At 52.9% G+C, this 16,569-nt stretch overlaps 1 protein-coding gene across 1 annotated transcript in view; it reads left to right on the top strand.

Moving 5' to 3' along the window:
• Positions 1-16,569, top strand: part of MROH7 (maestro heat like repeat family member 7) — a 42,828-nt gene that overhangs the window by 14,577 nt on the left and 11,682 nt on the right. Inside the window, exons 7-15 of the mRNA XM_036113994.2 lie at positions 343-447; positions 658-793; positions 2,714-2,826; positions 3,391-3,567; positions 3,991-4,145; positions 6,355-6,493; positions 9,544-9,734; positions 14,458-14,595; positions 15,678-15,792. Of these exons, the coding sequence (XP_035969887.2) occupies positions 343-447; positions 658-793; positions 2,714-2,826; positions 3,391-3,567; positions 3,991-4,145; positions 6,355-6,493; positions 9,544-9,734; positions 14,458-14,595; positions 15,678-15,792 (1,269 nt within the window). The remainder of the gene's footprint in view (positions 1-342; positions 448-657; positions 794-2,713; positions 2,827-3,390; positions 3,568-3,990; positions 4,146-6,354; positions 6,494-9,543; positions 9,735-14,457; positions 14,596-15,677; positions 15,793-16,569) is intronic.

The following is a 16,569-nucleotide window of genomic DNA, read 5'->3' as shown; positions in this document are numbered from 1 at the left end:
CTCTCTCCCTATCCCCCATGCTCCTGCTGTCCCAGCCCCCAAAGCTTTGCCTTCTCCGTTCTCATCCCTCTCTCTCTCTCTCTTCTATTCTCATGACTCTCCACCTATCATCTCTCTCCTCTCTGACCTTCCTCCTCCCTCTGGTCTTCCAGTCCTAGCCTCAGCTTCTGGACCCCATGTCTCCCTATGCTCCTGGAGGAGGGGGAGGAGGGGGGCTGTGGACTGTTGCCTTTATGCCCTCCTGGAAGCTTCCTGCTGACTGGTGAAGGCTGACCTGCCCACCCAGGCAGCAGAAGGCTGGCCTCCAGCCTGTGGCTCTGAGTCTCGCCCTTGTCCTCACAGCCCCTGGGGCCCTGGATGAACTCCGGGAAGGCCCATGAGCGAGCACGGGCTGTGAACAGCAATGTCTCTGTGTTGAACCACACGCTTCTGACCCTGCCTTTCTTTGTGAGTGGCCCCTGGGAGGGGAGGACACTCTTAGGGAGAATCTTCTTGGCTCTAAGGGAGCCGGTGTATCTGTCCCGAGGTTCCCAGGTGGCCCTCGTCATCTTCAGAGGGCTCTCCTATCGGGGTCAGACCATCCGGCTCTGTTCACTAATTACTGTATAATAGTATTGAACCTATAAGATTCAGTCCCTGAAGTTATGACACAAACAGATGACCTCGGGGTTCCCGGCGCTGGGGCTTCTGCTGGGGAGGCTCATCCTTCGCATCGGGGATCCTGATGAGGAGATTGGCCGGGAGGCTCTGGACGGCATCATCATCCTCTACACCATCCTGGAGCTCCAAAAACGTAAGCTCTTTGAGTGCCTCTGAGGCAAGCCTTCTGAGCAGGTGCTCAGCCTGGGAATGGACTAGAGCCTTGGCAGCAAGGCACGGGGAGAAGGTGGCGGAGCCAGCGAAGTGTCTGTTGGGGTCTGCAGAAGCCAGTGTGAAGCCTCAGTCCCCACAGACCCAGAGGACAGAGGCGACAAGCAAACCTATTTTGATTTAAGCAGTCCTTCCATCGGAGCCCCTCCTCATCCTTCCAAGTGTAATCTGTGACTCTCACCGTCCCATTCCTGTGACGGCCCCACGCACATGCAGGCGTGCTGGCCCTAATGTGCCGAGAGCAGGGAAGGCTGTGTCTTTGTCACCACTGCATTCCCACGGTCTAGCCCTGGGCCTGGGCACAGGTGGGTGCTCAGCGAATGTTTACTGAGTGAATGAACAAAGAACAGGTCCCACGTTAGAATCTGGAGCGGCTACAACATGTAGACGCAGCGTTAGGGAGCTGGGGACGGGCAGTGGGCTCACCGGCATCGGGCTGGTACTGTGCCGTCTCGGCAGCTACCTGCTCCTTCCTTTCTCCGCGGTCCCAACCCTGCCCAGGCCTTTGGCATGTTGTTTAAACTTCCCTGGCTCCGGAGGCCGAGTGACCTGGCAACCTGAAATCACAGTTAACCGGCTATCCTGTGTTTTATCTGGTGACCCCAGACCCACACTGTTAGACTCTCAAGGGTGAAGTGGTTTGTCCAGACCCCCTGAGTGGAGGGAGCAGCAAAGCTAGGCTTTGATCTCGGGTCTCTCTGATTCCAGGTCTCAAGCTTCTTTTCTTTACAGATAACCCACACACTTGGTCCATAGGGTCCCTCTGTCTCGATGGCCCTTTCTTGTGTTTATGTCTTGCATACCCCAGGGGATCCAGGCCAGGCCGCAGTCAGGCCTTAGGAAATGAGCCTGAAAGGTGTTTCCTTCAACAGAAAATATGAAGCCACCTTGTGCCAGGTCTATTCCAAAGGCACTGAAAACAGCAATGAAGTTAAATAATCCTCCCTGTTGAGCTGCCCTTCTCATTGTCAGGAGACAATGAGCAAAATAAACAAGTGATACGTATAGTGAAGTCAGATAACGGGCACTTAAGAAAACAAATCAGAAAAGGGGGTTTGGGAAGGCCAGGTAGGGGGGGTTGCAATTTAAAGAGGTATCACCGAACACCCACCAGAAAGCAGAAATCAAACCAACAGCTCACTGGTGGGATGCGGACCCACGAGAACTCTCGTGCACTGCTGGTGGGCACATAGTTGGGCCCGACGGAAAACCATTTGGCAGCATCCGCTGAGGCTGACCCGATGCCTACCCTAGGACCCGGCAAGTACACTCCTCGCTACATACCCAACACATGTGTACATACATTCACCAAAAGGCATGGACTAGGCATACCAGAATGTTCATAGCAGCACCAATAGCTGGACGTGACCCAAAGGTCCATCAGAAGTAGGAGAGAGACATAAATCGTAGTGTATTCCCACCATGGGAAATGATGCAGCACCACGAACCCATGAGCCAATGCTACTTGCAACAGTGGATGAATCTCCCCCACATAACGTTGAGGGAAACCCAGGCACACAGGAGAACATGCCACATAAAGTCCAACAGCAAGAAATCTAACCTGTGGGTTTAGGAGTCAGAACAGTGGTTACCTGGGTGGGGGAGGGGGCAGGGGACTGGAAGGGAGAGCAAAGAGGGGCCTCTGGGATGCTGATCATGTTCTGTTTCCTGATCATGTTCTGTTTCGTGTTCAGGTGCTGGTTACCTGGATGTGTTCATTCCGTAAAAATGTACCAAGCTGGTTATCTATGATTTGTGCACTTCCTCCATCTGTGTTTAACAAAAAGTTAAAAAAAAAAAAAAAATAGTGTGGCCAGGCCTCACTGAGGCTTTCTTCTTGCAGGATCCAGAGAGAAGGAAGAGACCAATAAGGAGGAGCTATATGAGAGCAACAAGAGATTCCTGGGGCCCTACAACCCTGTCAGCCCATGCCAGAATATTCTGCGCGTGATTGCGGTGACCGCCCGCTGCCCACCAGCTCGGGGCCTTCCTGGGAGCGGGGGAGAGGGGCAGTGCCAGCCCACCCTAATGTCTTCTCCCCTGCTTCCATCTTTCCAGGCTCAAGTCCCCTTTTTTTTTTAAAGATTTTATTTATTTGATAGAGACACAGTGAGAGAGGGAACATAAGCAGGGGGAGTGAGAGAGGGAGAAGCAGGCTTCCCGCAGAACAGGGAGCCCGATATGGGGCTCGATCCCAGGACTCCGGGACCATGACCTGAGCTGAAGGCAGATGCCTAATGACTGAGCCACCCAGGCGCCCCTCAAGTCCCCTTTAAGGAAGCCTTCCCCAACCACACAGGCCCACCCTGAGTGCCCCCTCCTCCTCTGGTCCCTGCCCAGAAGCATGTTATCCCATTCTGGGGGCAGGGGCCATGTCTCCCCTTCTTCTGTAGCTCCTCCCCAAAGGGTTGGAGCCCCACAGAGTCTGCATGGCCTGCCCTGCTGACGTCCGCGTGTATCTGGTGGTGGCTCGCTTGGGGTCCGTCCACGGGTGTCTGTATCTCTGTGCCTTTGTTTCAGGAGTTTGGAGACTTCCTGGGACCCCAGCAGGTAAAGGACCTGTTGCTAGCAGCCCTGGAAGGCTTGAAAGGCAGCTCAGAGGCCCGGGGGAAGGACTCTGGGGAGATGATGCAGCTGGCCTCAGAGGTCACGCTCAGCTCGGTGCTGGAATGGTACCGCCACAGGGTGCTGGAGGTGGTAAGGCTCCCTGGGGGCAGGGGCTGAGCCGGGAGAGCCCCCAGGGATGAGACCAGCCGTCTGGCAGCGGCAGGGTGGGGGGTGCGGGAGCCCCTAAGCACTGGGGCAGGGCAGGGGTGGTGGTGGCTGAGTTCTAGGTGCCTCCTACTTGCGGGTGAGGAAGAACTCACTTACTGATCTGGGCGGGGGTGGGGAAGGCAGTGAGGACCATTGGCTGTCTCCCAGGGAAGGAGCAGGTGCGCTGCTGCCCGCCCCCTCATCTGTCTCTTGTTGCCTCCTTTCTCTCTCTCTCTCTCTCTCCCCTGCCCCTCTATCCTGCCACCCCCTCCTCCTTCCTCCTCCCCTCTCCCTGCTCTCCCATGCCTGCCTTGGCTTCTCCAACTGGCCGCCTGGCTGCTCACGGCCACTCTGGCTGTGCCCCAGATCCCAGAGATCATGCAGGGCATCTACGTGCAGCTGAAGCACATCCAGGAGCCGCGGGCCCGTGAGGTGGCCCTGCTGCCCGTCTCCCTCCTGGCCAGCTCCTTCATGACCGAGGTGGTTGTGGCCCTGCTCATGTGCCCCCTCCCGCTGGACAGGTACCAACGGAGGGGCTCCTGCCACCATACCTCAGAGGGTTGGAGCAGCCCCCATCCTGGGCTGGGAACCTGTCCTCCCACCCAGAGCAGGCCCTGGCCCTCCCAGCTGGCCCCTTTTCCGTACGGTCTGTGGTGCTTATGACAACCATTAAGCACTTCCGAAGCACCGCTGGGTGTCTGTGCAGAGCATTAATCCCTTCCCTCAGTACAACAACCCCACCCTGCAGATGGGGAAACTGAGGTGAAGTTCCTTGTCCTCAGCACCCAGTGAGCAAGCAACAGGATGAGGACCTAACCTCAGATTTGACCAGCTCCAAGCCAGAGCCCTAAGGAGGCCATAGAAAGGAGGCCTGAGTGTTGGTCCTGCCTCTGCCTCCAGCTGTTGTGTGGTCTTGGGTAGTTCACCTGCCCTCTCTGGGCTTCACTTTCCTCCAAAGGCAAAAGGGGGAAATACTCCCTGCATGCTTCCCACTCCAGATGGCTGCTTGTGACAAGCAATGTAGCCAGCTAAGCTGAGTGCCTGCCCAGGGCTGGGTGGTGCGGGAGGATGCCCCCTGCTCTCAGCCTTAGGGGAGCTCATGGTCTGACGGGCAGAGGGCACTGTGGCCAGAGAGACCAGACTGACTGCTCCAGCCTCCCAGCCCAGGAAACACTCCCATACCTTTGAATGAGCAGAACAAGGCAGCAAGTATATGGCCCACACCTTCAGATAGTTGTACGAGAGCGCATGCAGAATCGTGCCGAGCTGGGTGATGAGCTGTGCTTCTAGTAGGGGACAGTTGGCGTCACTCATAGAGGCCAGGGAGACCAGCTGGGAAGGTGAGGGCCGGGGGACACGTCCCCGTGCTCCCACCTGGAAGAATTTCACCCTTTCTGGCCACACTACCCCCCACCCCCCAGAGGGTTCTTCTTGGAATCACCAAACCTTCAGACTCACAAGACTGGCAGGGCCACACCTGACATTGGAGTCGCTCAGGCCATAGGACAGAGCAGGGGCAGGGGCTCCTCCTCCCAGGAGTCCTTGCGGCAGCCCACGCAGCAGGCCAGACAGAGTCGGGACAAGATGGAAGGAGGCCCGGCTCTCAGGTGCCACGCCGGTGCTTGCGTGAGCCCGAGAGAGATGGCCTCCTACCATCTTGTGCCCGGGATGCCCTAGTCTTCCGTCTGGGCTTAAGAGCTGGACTCTTGGGCCTCCCCGGTGAGAGGGGTAGGGGCTGCCCTGGCTGAAATGTCTCCTAAGAACTGCTCTCTCTTACAAAAGATCTGCAGACTTTGCTTCTGGGGTCCCCACGGGAACAAGCCCAGTCCCAAGAGTCACTGCTCCCTGGGAAGCTCAATGCTACAGCGTCCTCTTCGGTTCTTATAGTTAATTTATAGTTCCTCCCAGCCCAGATGCAATTTACCAATTGGGTCATTTTTACCATAGGCACTGTTGCCTAGCAACATAGTTGACATACTATCTTTATCAGGTTTCCAGGGGAACAGAGTTAGCAAGTTAATGGAAGGTTCAAATGCTCGCGCAGAGGGGCAAGGGGTTCCGTTAACCCTTTCGTGCACCACTGGCCTCTCAGTGCTCTCAGTTCCGCACAGTTGATAGGAATGCCCACAGGCTGGGGCCGGCTGGCCCAGAGGCTTTCCCCTGCCTGGAGTACTGCCTTGTATGGGGACAGGTGCAGGCACTCCTTGATATTATGTGACAAATGTAAGGTCCAGGCCCCAAGGGGCCCCCTGGTATAGAGGAATGACCACCGGCTTTGAAGGCACCAGACCTGGTCACTTCCTGACTCTGCAGCTCATTAGCTGTGATGTGTTGGACTAATGATTTCACCTCTCTGAGCCTCAACTCCGCATCTGTAAAATGGGAATAATAACCCACCTTGAGGGTCATTTGGGAGTTCAGTGAACTTGAATGTCTTGAATATCTTGCTCACATCTATACGCCAGAGATTTGCCTAATGCCTGCGGTACAGCAGACGCTCCATATTTGCTGAATAAATTGTGTATAAAGCACATGGCATGATACCTGGCAAATAGGGTTTTCAATAATTGTTAGCCCCCTGCCTCTTAGAGAGTGTCTTCTGGACCATTCCTCCCTGGCACACATGGAATTTTGATGGCATCTTCCCTTCTGCTTCCCCAAACCACTGGGAGGCAGGGTGGCCCCAGCACCCTGGTCCCCACTCACCATCTCCACCCCCCCGCCCCCCAGCAATGGCGCAGAGATGTGGAGGCAGCTGATCCTGCGCAAGCCCAGCTGTGATGTCCGAGACCTCCTGGACCTGCTCCTGACCAGCCTGAAGGAGAAGCCCTTCACCAAGAAGGGCCGGGCCTCCATCGTGCCCCTCGCGGTGAGCACCCGCCTCGCCTACCCCCTGGCCGCCCTGTCCTGCGCTCCCCGTCCTCCCCTCCTGTGGAGCTCAGCACGCCCAGCTTCTAGTGCCCTGCTCTGCCAGGGACTAGTCATGTGGCTTGGGCTCTTGTCTCCGGGCTCTTGTTTCTGACCCACTGGATGCCACGGTGCTACTGCTTACAGGGAGGGGGGCAGTCCGGGAGGGGGACTCACAGACCTGGGTCTGAGAACAGGCTTGGCTACGGGTACTAGTTTGTGACCCAAGCAAGTCACTTCTCCTCTCTGAGGCTCAGCCCCTGCGTCTGTAAATGGAATGATAATGAGGAGATTTGGCTTATGTGGTGGTCGTGAAGATAAAATGAGGTACCTCATTCATTCATTTAGTGACGGAACATGTTTACGTGCTCTCTGCCAGGCTCCGAGCTCAGCCCTGGGAACACAGAGGGAAAGGCGGTTCTGACTGCAGGAAGGTGACTGGGTAGAGGGACAGATTTCTCTCTGCCTCTGTCACTGTCATCCTGGCCCTAGCCAGCTGGATAATACCCCTGCTCATCTCCCTGCTTCCACTCCAGCCCCTCCAATCTGTACCACAGCCAAAAAATCTTGGAGAATGCACACCTGCTCTTCTCAATCCCCTCAATGGCTTCCCATTCCCCTTGAGAATAACACAGTGTTCCTACCTGTGTTGCAAGGCCCTGCGCCCCTCTCGGGCCTTACCACACTCCATGGTCCCTCTTACTTGCATGGCTCCAGCCTTGTTCTTTGTCAGAAATTCATACACACCATGCTCTCTCTGTCACAGGGCCTTTGCACATGTAGTTCCCTCTCCTGACTGCTCTCCGCTAACCTAACTTCCACTCATCCCTCAGCTCTCAGCTCAAGCATCACCTCCTCAGGGAAGCCCTCTCTTATCTCCCTGACATGATCAAATCTGTGCATATTACACTCTGCTTCACATACTTTATCTTGGAGGAGTTTACCCCAGTTGTGATTTGATTTGACACCAATTTGTGGGGTCATTTGAGTAATCTCTGAGATGCATGGATTCAGTGCCTGAGCCTCTTTTGCTCACCATGATATCCTCAATGTCTGACATATACCGGGCACATAGTAGATGCTCAAAAAAAGTTTTGTTGGACTGATTTACTTATTCAACAGCATTAATTGAGCACCTACTATGTGCCAGGCAAGCTCATGAATTCTGGGGATTCAGCAGAGAGCAAGACATTCGGGTGGAGGGAAGCGAATAAAGGCGGGTGGGGGCATGGGTGGTAACCCCTTTACAGAGGTGGACACTGTTACTCAGTTACATCCCAGGCCTTAGCTAAGGTCACAGACCTAGGGAGTGGTGGGGCCAGGGCTCAAGCCCAGATCTCCTACTTCTGAATCCTGTGCTTCACCACTGGGTCTCTCTGCCTCTCTCCCCCAGCACTGAGGTCTACAAATAAGGCATGAGCCTCCATTCTTTCCCTGATTTGGTCATTCATCCTCTCCTCTCTCAATCAGTGTGTGTTAGTGTATTCTTGAGTCACTCATTTGTGCTTTTGTTCAAGTACAGTTTGAGCATAGATACAGCCCGGACTAATTTTTATCTCATGGTGTTGATAAACAATGTGAGCAAGATTGAGCCAAGAGCAGAGCCCTATGGCACATCACTAGAGACTTTACAGCACAGACTGTGTTTTTTGGATACAATCATTATCTTTGGTTTACTGAAAAACGTAAAGGCTTTGAGTCCAAGAGGTTCATCTTAGCTCTGCCACTGCCTCACTATATAATCTCAGTCAATCACTTCCCCCTCTCTAGCCTTGGTGTTTTGATCTGTAAAATGGGCGGTAATGAGTCCTGCCTTGTCTATCTTCCCTTTTCAGAAGAGTGAAATAGTGTGTGTGAAAGGGCTTCCTAGGCTGTAAAGTATAAATAACTGCCATTCATCATTCTCATCCAGCCCTCATTGTGTCACTTATTTCCCTGGGAACATGCTGTGGGCTCTGTCACTTCACAGTCAAATGCTCTTCCCTTGGGCCAGCAGCATGGGAGCACAGATCTTGGTCACTTCTTTGTAAAGCATTCTCACCTCTCCCCTCATTCACTCTCCACCACACCTGTGGGGCTGGCGGGACAAGGACCGTTGACCCCCCTTGACAGAGGATGAATGAATCTGAAGCCCAAAGAGGGCCAGGGAGTGGTGGGGCCAGAATGAGCTATCCAATCTCGTGACCCCAGCTCATCATCTCCCCCGCCCCCCGCCCCTGCATTGTCCTCCTGCCAGTTAGAGAGGCCTTGGTGGGCGGGGTGGGAGGCAGGCCCAGGCCAGGACCAGAGATGAATGGCAGGTGGAGAGGTTGGACAATGAGCACACCAGGTCCCAGGGAGCATGGTGGGCCAAAAGCCAATAAAGCCAAGTTCCCGGGACTTGGGACAGCTGGTGTGGGGAGTCGTGGAGAGAAAAGGCAGGGAGTGATCAGTAGGCGTGGAGTGCCAGAGTCCAGGGCTGGGCCTCCCTGGCTCCCACTCAAGGCTGGATTTGTTTCTCTTGGTTGCTGGGCACCAGGGGAGGCAGTGAGGGCGGCCTGGTTTAATGGCCCAAAGCGAGGGGACAACTGGTGCCCCATCATGGTCTCCGTGCCTGTGTTATGAATGAGGAAGAGGCAGGGCATGTGGAAGCTGGTGTCTGAAAGCCAGGGTTCCAGTCCCAGCTCTGCTCCCAAGGGCCAGGTGACCAGGGCTAAGTGCTTTCACCCCTCTGAGCGCGTCTCCTCACCTGCGCAATGGGATCAAGACTCCACCTCACACAAGGTGGGAGAGGAGCCCTCCAGCCAATTCTTCCAGGGTTGTGTCAACACAAAGAGGCAGGCCATTGTTCTGGTGTAGGGCTCACCCACAGAGCCAGGAGTTGGGGTGCGGTGGCGGGGGGGGGGCGGTGTGGAGAGATCTGGGCTCTACCAGTTTGAGCCAGAGAAGAGCAAAGATCCAGGTCCAACCTTCTAGAGAAGCAGCCTGGGCCCCTGCCAGGAGCCTCCAGTCAGCCCCCTGCTCTGCCCCCAGGCAGCCAGCGGCCTGTGTGAGCTCCTGTCGGTCAACAGCTGCGTGGGCCGCGTGAGGCGCATCTACCCCCAGCTGCTCCTGGCCCTGCTCATTCAGGTCCATTACCACATCGGTCTCCACCTGCCTGGCCGCATGGCTTTCCGCAAGGACGCCAAGAAGGACACTCAGCCTTCCCTCTTCGTACCCGTGCGGTATGTCCTGCTGTCCCTGGCTGGGGGAGGGCCACGTAGCAAGGGCCCTTCCTAAAATCTTGAGGGCAGTTAACCGGTAGAAATTAGCTTTGGGACTAAAAGAGAAAACAGCATATTTTTAGGAGAGCCAATAATTTGCACAATAGCTATTTGGTGTGTGTGTCAGGCCTGCCTGGTGCTGGACAACAGCAATGAATCAGCCTTCCCCCAAGGAGCTCACAATTTCATGTTTCCTCCTCCCTCCCTAGACGTACTAATTTGTATTAGATTTGTATCCAAGGTCCACCTTTTATTTTATTATTTATTTATTTTTTATTATGCTCAGTTAGCCACTGTATAGTACATAATTAGTTTTTGATGTAGTGTTCAGTGACTCATTAGCTAAGTATAACACCCAGTGCTCATCACAACACGTGCCCTCCTCAATACTCCTCACCCTGTTACGCCCTCCCCCGCCCCACCCTCTGAGACCCTCAGATTGTTTCCCGGGTTCCATAGTCTCTCATGGTTCATCTCCCTCTCTGATTTCTCCCCCTTTGGATTTCCCTCCCTTCCCCTATTGTCCTCTGTGCTATTGTTTATGTTTCACATATGAGTGAAACCGTATGATAATTGACTTTCTCTGCTTGACTTATTTCACTTAGCATAATCCCCTCTAGTTCCATCCATGTCAATGCAAATGGTGGGTATTCATCGTTTCTGATGGCTGAGTAATATTCCATTGTATATAAGTATCACATCTTCCTTATCCATTCATCTGTTGAAGGGCATCTTGGCTCCTTCCACAGTTTGGCTATTGTGGACATTGCTGCTATGAACATTGGGGTGTGTGTGCCCCTTATTTTCACTACAACTGTATCTATGGGGTAAATACCTAGTAGTGTAATTGCTGGGTCGTAGGGTAGCTCTATTCTTAACACCTTGAGGAACCTCCATACTGTCTTCCAGAGTGGCTGCACCAGTTCGCATTCCTACCAACAGTGTAAGAGGGTTCCCCTTTCTCCACATCCTCGCCAACATTTGTTGTTTCATTTTGTTAATTTTTGCCATTCTAACTGGTATAAGGTGGTATCTCGTTGTGGTTTTGATTTTTTTTTTTTTTAAGATTTTATTTATTTATTTGACAGAGAGAGACACAGCGAGAGAGGGAACACAAGCAGGGGGAGTGGGAGAGGGAGAAGCAGGCTTCCAGCAGAGCAGGGAGCCCGATGTGGGGCTCGATCCCAGGACCCTGGGATCATAACCTGAGCCGAAGGCAGACGCTTAACGTCTGAGCCACCCAGGCGCCCCTGTGGTTTTGATTTGTATTTTCCTGGTGGCTAGTGATGTTGAGGATTTTTTCATGTGCCTGTTAGCCATTTGTATGTCTTCTTTGAAGAAGTGTCTGTTCATGTTTTCTGCCCATTTTTTGACTGGGTTATTAGTTTTTGACTGTTGAATTTGAGAAGTTCTTTATAGATCTTGGATACCAGCCCTTTATCTGTAATGTCGTTTACAAATATCTTCTCCCATTCCATGGGCTGCCTCTTTGTTTTGTTAACTGTTTCCTTTGCTGTGCAGAAGCTTTTTAACTCGATGAAGTCCCAAAAGTTCACTTTTGCTTTTGTTTCACTTGCCTTTGGAGACGTGTCTTGAAAGAAGTTACTCTGGCCGATGTCGAAGAGGTTACTGCCTATGTTCTCCTCTAGGATTTTGATGGATTCCTGTCTCACACTGAGGTCTTTTATTTTATTTTATCATTTTATTTTTTAAGTGGACTCCATGCTGGGCTTGAACTCACGACCCTGAGATCATGACCTGAGCTGAGATCAAGAGTCAGATGCTTAACCGACTGAGCCATCCAGGCGCCCCTCACCATTTTATTTTTAATTATTAACCCGTATAGGTAATATATGCACATGGGTAAAAATCTCAGAAGGCATTAAAAGTGAGTCTCCTTTCCTCTCCTTACCCAATGAGCCTCCCCAGAACAACCAGGTTCTTTCATACCCTTCCACAGGTGGTTGATATAGAGATAAGCACACGTTTCTGTTTCTATTTTTACACCAATAGTAGCGTACTTTATAGTTACACACTTTTGCTTTTAGCATATACTATATCTTAGGAGAACATACATATAGAGCTGCCTCATTATTTTTTTTTTTTTTTTTAAAGATTTTATTTATTCATTTATTTGAGAGAGTGAGAGAGAGAGAGAGAGAGAGAGAGCACATGAGAGGGGGGAAGGTCAGAGGGAGAAGCAGACTCCCTGCCGAGCAGGGAGCCCGATGCGGGACTCGATCCTGGGACTCCAGGATCATGACCTGAGCTGAAGGCAGTCGCTTAACCAACTGAGCCACCCAGGCGCCCGTGCCTCATTATTTTTAACAGCCACATATTATCTCTCTGAGTGGAATTCCAATGTACCATAATTTATTTAACCAGGATCCTCTTGGTTTAGGTACTTTGCACTTACAGACAAAGCTGCAGTGAGTTCATTTATATGTCTTTATGCACACATGTGATTGTACAATGTAAGACAAATTCCTGAAAGGAGACTGGGCTCACCGAAGGGTTTCTGCATTTTAATAGTGAGCTGGGACAGGGATATGTGGTAGAAAATATTCTTGACCAGTGAATGATGAAGGGGAAAATGGAGTACCCCCTCAAGCACCCAGTTTGCCACATGGCCTGCCCCAGAGGTCACTGCACCAGGAGGGTGTGAGAATGGCCGTCTCCCACACCTTGGCCAGCACAGTGGAACAGAAGATATTTATATCTTCACTGATCTGAAAGTTGAAAAAAAATGCTGTCATTTTAGTTTGATTTTCTCTTATTATGATTGAGGTTGAGGTTGAAATGCCCTTCCTGTTTTCTTTTTTTAAAGATTTTATTTATTTGAGAGGGAGAGAGCGAGTGCACGCGTTAGCGGGGGAGGAGCAGAGGGGGAGGGAGAGGGAGAAGAGAGAATCTCAAGCAGACTTTGCGCTGAGCATGGAGCCCCACGCGGGGCTCCATCTTACCACCCTGAGATCATGACCTGAGCCAAAACCAAGAATGGGATGCTTAACCATCTGAGCCACTCAGTGCCCCTGTGTTTCCTTTTCTGTGAGCAACATTTGCTCAATTTTATATAGGACTGTTGAGATTTTTTTTGTGTTAATTTGTAAGAGCTTTTTATATATTAATATAAATATATAACACATATATATATTTACATATATATATGTTAACTCTTTGTCACGTGTATTCCACTTAACCGGTAACTATTTTATGGTCTTTGCCATTCAGAAGGTTTAAGTTTGTATGCAGTCGAGTTTCTCAGTCTTTTCTTCTTTGGCTTCTATTGTGTGGGATGCTCAGGGAGGCACGCTTGGAGGGGCTGAGGGCAAGCAGTTGCAAGGCTGGGCTTGAAGTCAGAACATCTCAGATTTGGGTGCTGGTTCCATCATTTGGGCTTTGTCCTTTGGGTAAACCACTTTAACCTCTTGGCAGCCTGGTGTGCTTGCCCATGAAGTGGGGTAAGTGATTCCTGCCCCACAGGTATGTTGTAAGGACCAAATAGGACCCCACCTCCCAGTGGGACACCCCGTGCCAGGGCCATGGCACCACCTCTGACTCCCCTGGCGCTCGTGAGGGTGGAGAAGCTTGCAGAGTGGGCGTTTGGGGGAGCCATAGGGCCTGCGCCACACCCACAGCCTTCCTCCCCGCACTGTCACCTCCGCCTTTTTACAAAGCAGCACAGACCTTGTCTGGGGCTCCTGGAGGTGTATCTTTGGGAGTGGGGTGGGGAGGAAGGAAGATGGGTAGGGTCATTTGTGTTAAAATTTGGAGCCCGATCAAGGAAATGGTGGAAGAGTGGAGTGACCTAACTAGGAATGATGCGGCACTGTGTCCAAAAGCTTTAGCCTGATTCCGAGTTCCTCAGCTTGCACACACCGGGAGCGGGTGGGTGAGGTCTGGGTAAAAGCTGCGACTGTCTGAAACCTCTAAGTCACGTCACTGCCTGTGAGTTCCTGAGCCCAGAGCTGTCCCCAAGCCAGGTGGTGAGAAGGTGACCGGCTGCTCCTGGAGATGGGGACACACTGGGAGAGGAGTGGTCAAGTCACGGAGGAGAACATTACACAGGTGGCTCATTTGGTCTTAGTTAAAGGTGCTGATGCTTGACATGGAAGGTAGAACCTTCCTTCTCCTAATGAAAACATATAAATCTTAGCTTAGCTATTCAGTTTTTGTGGGGAAGGGAATGGGTGGGGGAAGGGAGAGTCGGGGAGGGCAAGTTCCAGGCTCTTAGGGTGGGCAACACCTGGAGCCTGCCTCCCTCTCTCCCTCCCTGGGTCTTTGAGACATATGCTGTCAGTTACAGTCCTGGACCAGCAAAGTCACACACACACATGCACGCACACACACACACACACACAGGGAGAGAGGGAGGTAGGCCCCGGGGTGCTGGGGAGGCCTGGCTCCAACCTCTCCCTCCAGGGAAAGAGACTCAGGAGAAAAGGGAGGATGAAGCACCATTTGGCGGAATTTTGCCTCTGTTGACTCTCTTTCTCAAAGCCAATAATAATTTTTTAAAAGCCGCTTTTGGTGGATACACCGATGACTGCTACCTCACGATCAGCCCGGCCCAGAGAAGCTTGTCTGTCCAGATGGGAGCTGGCCAGATGGGAGGCTGGCTGGAGGGAGGCCCGGCCCGCAGGGGGGCGGGGGGCATGAGGTCTCAGCCCCCTCATCTCGGCAGCTGGGTGGTCAAAGTGGTGAAAACCCTGCTGCTGAGGATGGGCTGCTCGTATGAGGCCACCTTTCTGGAGGACCAGGGCGGCTGGGAACTCCTGGAGCAGGCGGAGAACCACCACCGGGGAGTGTCCCTGCTGGCCAGGTGAGGCTGGGACAGCAGGGTGCAGGGGGTGGGCGGAGGGAGAGATTCGGTTTGCATCTCTCTCTGGGCAAGACCCTTCCCGCAGTCCATCACCTCTTCTAAGTGGCGGGGTATGGTCTACCTCGGTGGGTGGCCGCACCCTCCGTGGGCACTAACTGTGGCTGGGACAGTGCTGGCAACTGCAGGGCACTTAGCTTCCCTACGAAGCACCTTTCTCACTGTATGGGGACCTTAGTTCCTACACTCATACAGACATGGGGGCATAGCCAAGTAGTTCAGAGTGTGGCCTTGGGGCTGGTCGGCCTGTGTCCGAGTCCCAGCCCACCACCTCTCAGCTGTGTGACCCAGGGCAAGTTCTTGCTCCTCTCTGTGTCTCAGTTTTCCCCTCAGTCATGTGGAAATAATAGTAGGACCCATCTCCAGGGTTTAGGATGAGTGTTAAAGTACTTTAAACAGCCCCTGGTATATGGGAAGGGCTCAGCACAGGTTAGCTTTCACAGGTTATGCTGACTGGTGGGGCAGGGATTATCAGCCCACATTTTGCACAGCAGGATGCCAAGGTTCAGAGAGGGACAGCTGTGTATCAAAGGTCACACAGCCAGGAAGTGGCAATGCTGGGAGATGACCTGCTGACCCAGACCGGGGTCTTCCCTTGCCCCCATACACAGCCTCCCATGGGGTTGGGAAGGGGCATCTCGATTCTGATGATGTGGCTCCTGCAGGAACAGTCTGTTCCTTAACCTTGCACCCTGAGTGCCCAGGATGGTGCTGTCCCCAGGGGTCTCAGGATACAATTGCATTTATTGAGCACCTACTATGCTCTAGGCATTGTGCAAAGAGCTGTATGCTCTGCGCTCTTGGGCAAGCTTTTCCACTCTGAGCCTCAGGTACCCCATCTGTAAAACAAAGCAGTTAAACTAGATGGCCTCTGAGGTCCTGTCCAGGTGGGAAATCCTGGAAACCCAGGAACCCAGGTGCCTCTGACTTGCTCAGACTTTAGGGTATCAGGCCAGGCCCTCCTACCCCCAGCAGGTCCCCTGGGGCTGGAGAGCCTGAGGCTGCTCACCGTTCCTCACCCCCAGGGCCATGGTTCACTACTCGTGCCAGGAGCTGTGCCGCATCCTCTACCTGCTCATCCCGCTCCTGGAGCGAGGCAACGAAAAGCACAAGATCACTGCCACCGCCTTCTACGTGGAGGTACCGAGCGGGCAGCGGGCCCTGGGCGAGGCTCCTCTCCGGCCTTCCCAAGCACACACCTCAGTTCACATTACCGGTCATTTCTCCTGTGCAAACAGTACTTAAAAATGGAGAGTTTTGGATCTCCCATTTGCTGCTCCTCTCTCCACCCCTTCACCCCATTCTACTCTTTCCAGACTCCCCCCGTGCCCAGGCAAGCCCCAACCTTTGCTGGGCACTGCCATGTGCTGAGCACCAGACTAGAGATACAAGGTTGGAGGTACAAATATGAAATTGACTCTGCCCAGCCCTCAAGGAATTCTCAGTGTGACAGGGAAGCCAGAGGATGTCCCAATTATGAAATGGGGTGCCATGGAGTTACTTGTGCTCTGATGGGGGCAGTCCACACTGTGGTGGGAGAACAGGAGACTTGAGGTGGTGGTGGTGGTGGGAGCATCAGGGAGGGCTTCCTAGAGGAAGTGACTATCTAAGCTGAGTTGAGTGTGTGGAGGGTACTAGGGGGTGCTGGGAGAGATGAATCAGGAGGTTGGTTAGGGTCAGACCCAGAAGAGGAGACCCACCAGCAATAATAGCTGAGCAGTTACTATCTTCCAGGCACATTCTTAGAGTTTTACCCATATTGATGCATTTAATCCTCATAATAATCCTATGATGCAGATGCCATTTCATCCCCCATTTTAGAGGAGGAAACTGAGGCACAGATTTAAATCAATTTTCCAAGGCCACGCAGCTCATAAGTGGCAGACTCAGGATTCAAACCCAGACTCTTGGGTTCTC

This window comes from Halichoerus grypus, chromosome 5 (genome assembly GCF_964656455.1).
Source record: "Halichoerus grypus chromosome 5, mHalGry1.hap1.1, whole genome shotgun sequence".
NCBI lineage: Eukaryota > Metazoa > Chordata > Mammalia > Carnivora > Phocidae > Halichoerus > Halichoerus grypus.
The sequence above is the reverse complement of the archived record's forward strand: the minus strand, read 5'-3'. Positions and strand labels throughout refer to the sequence as shown.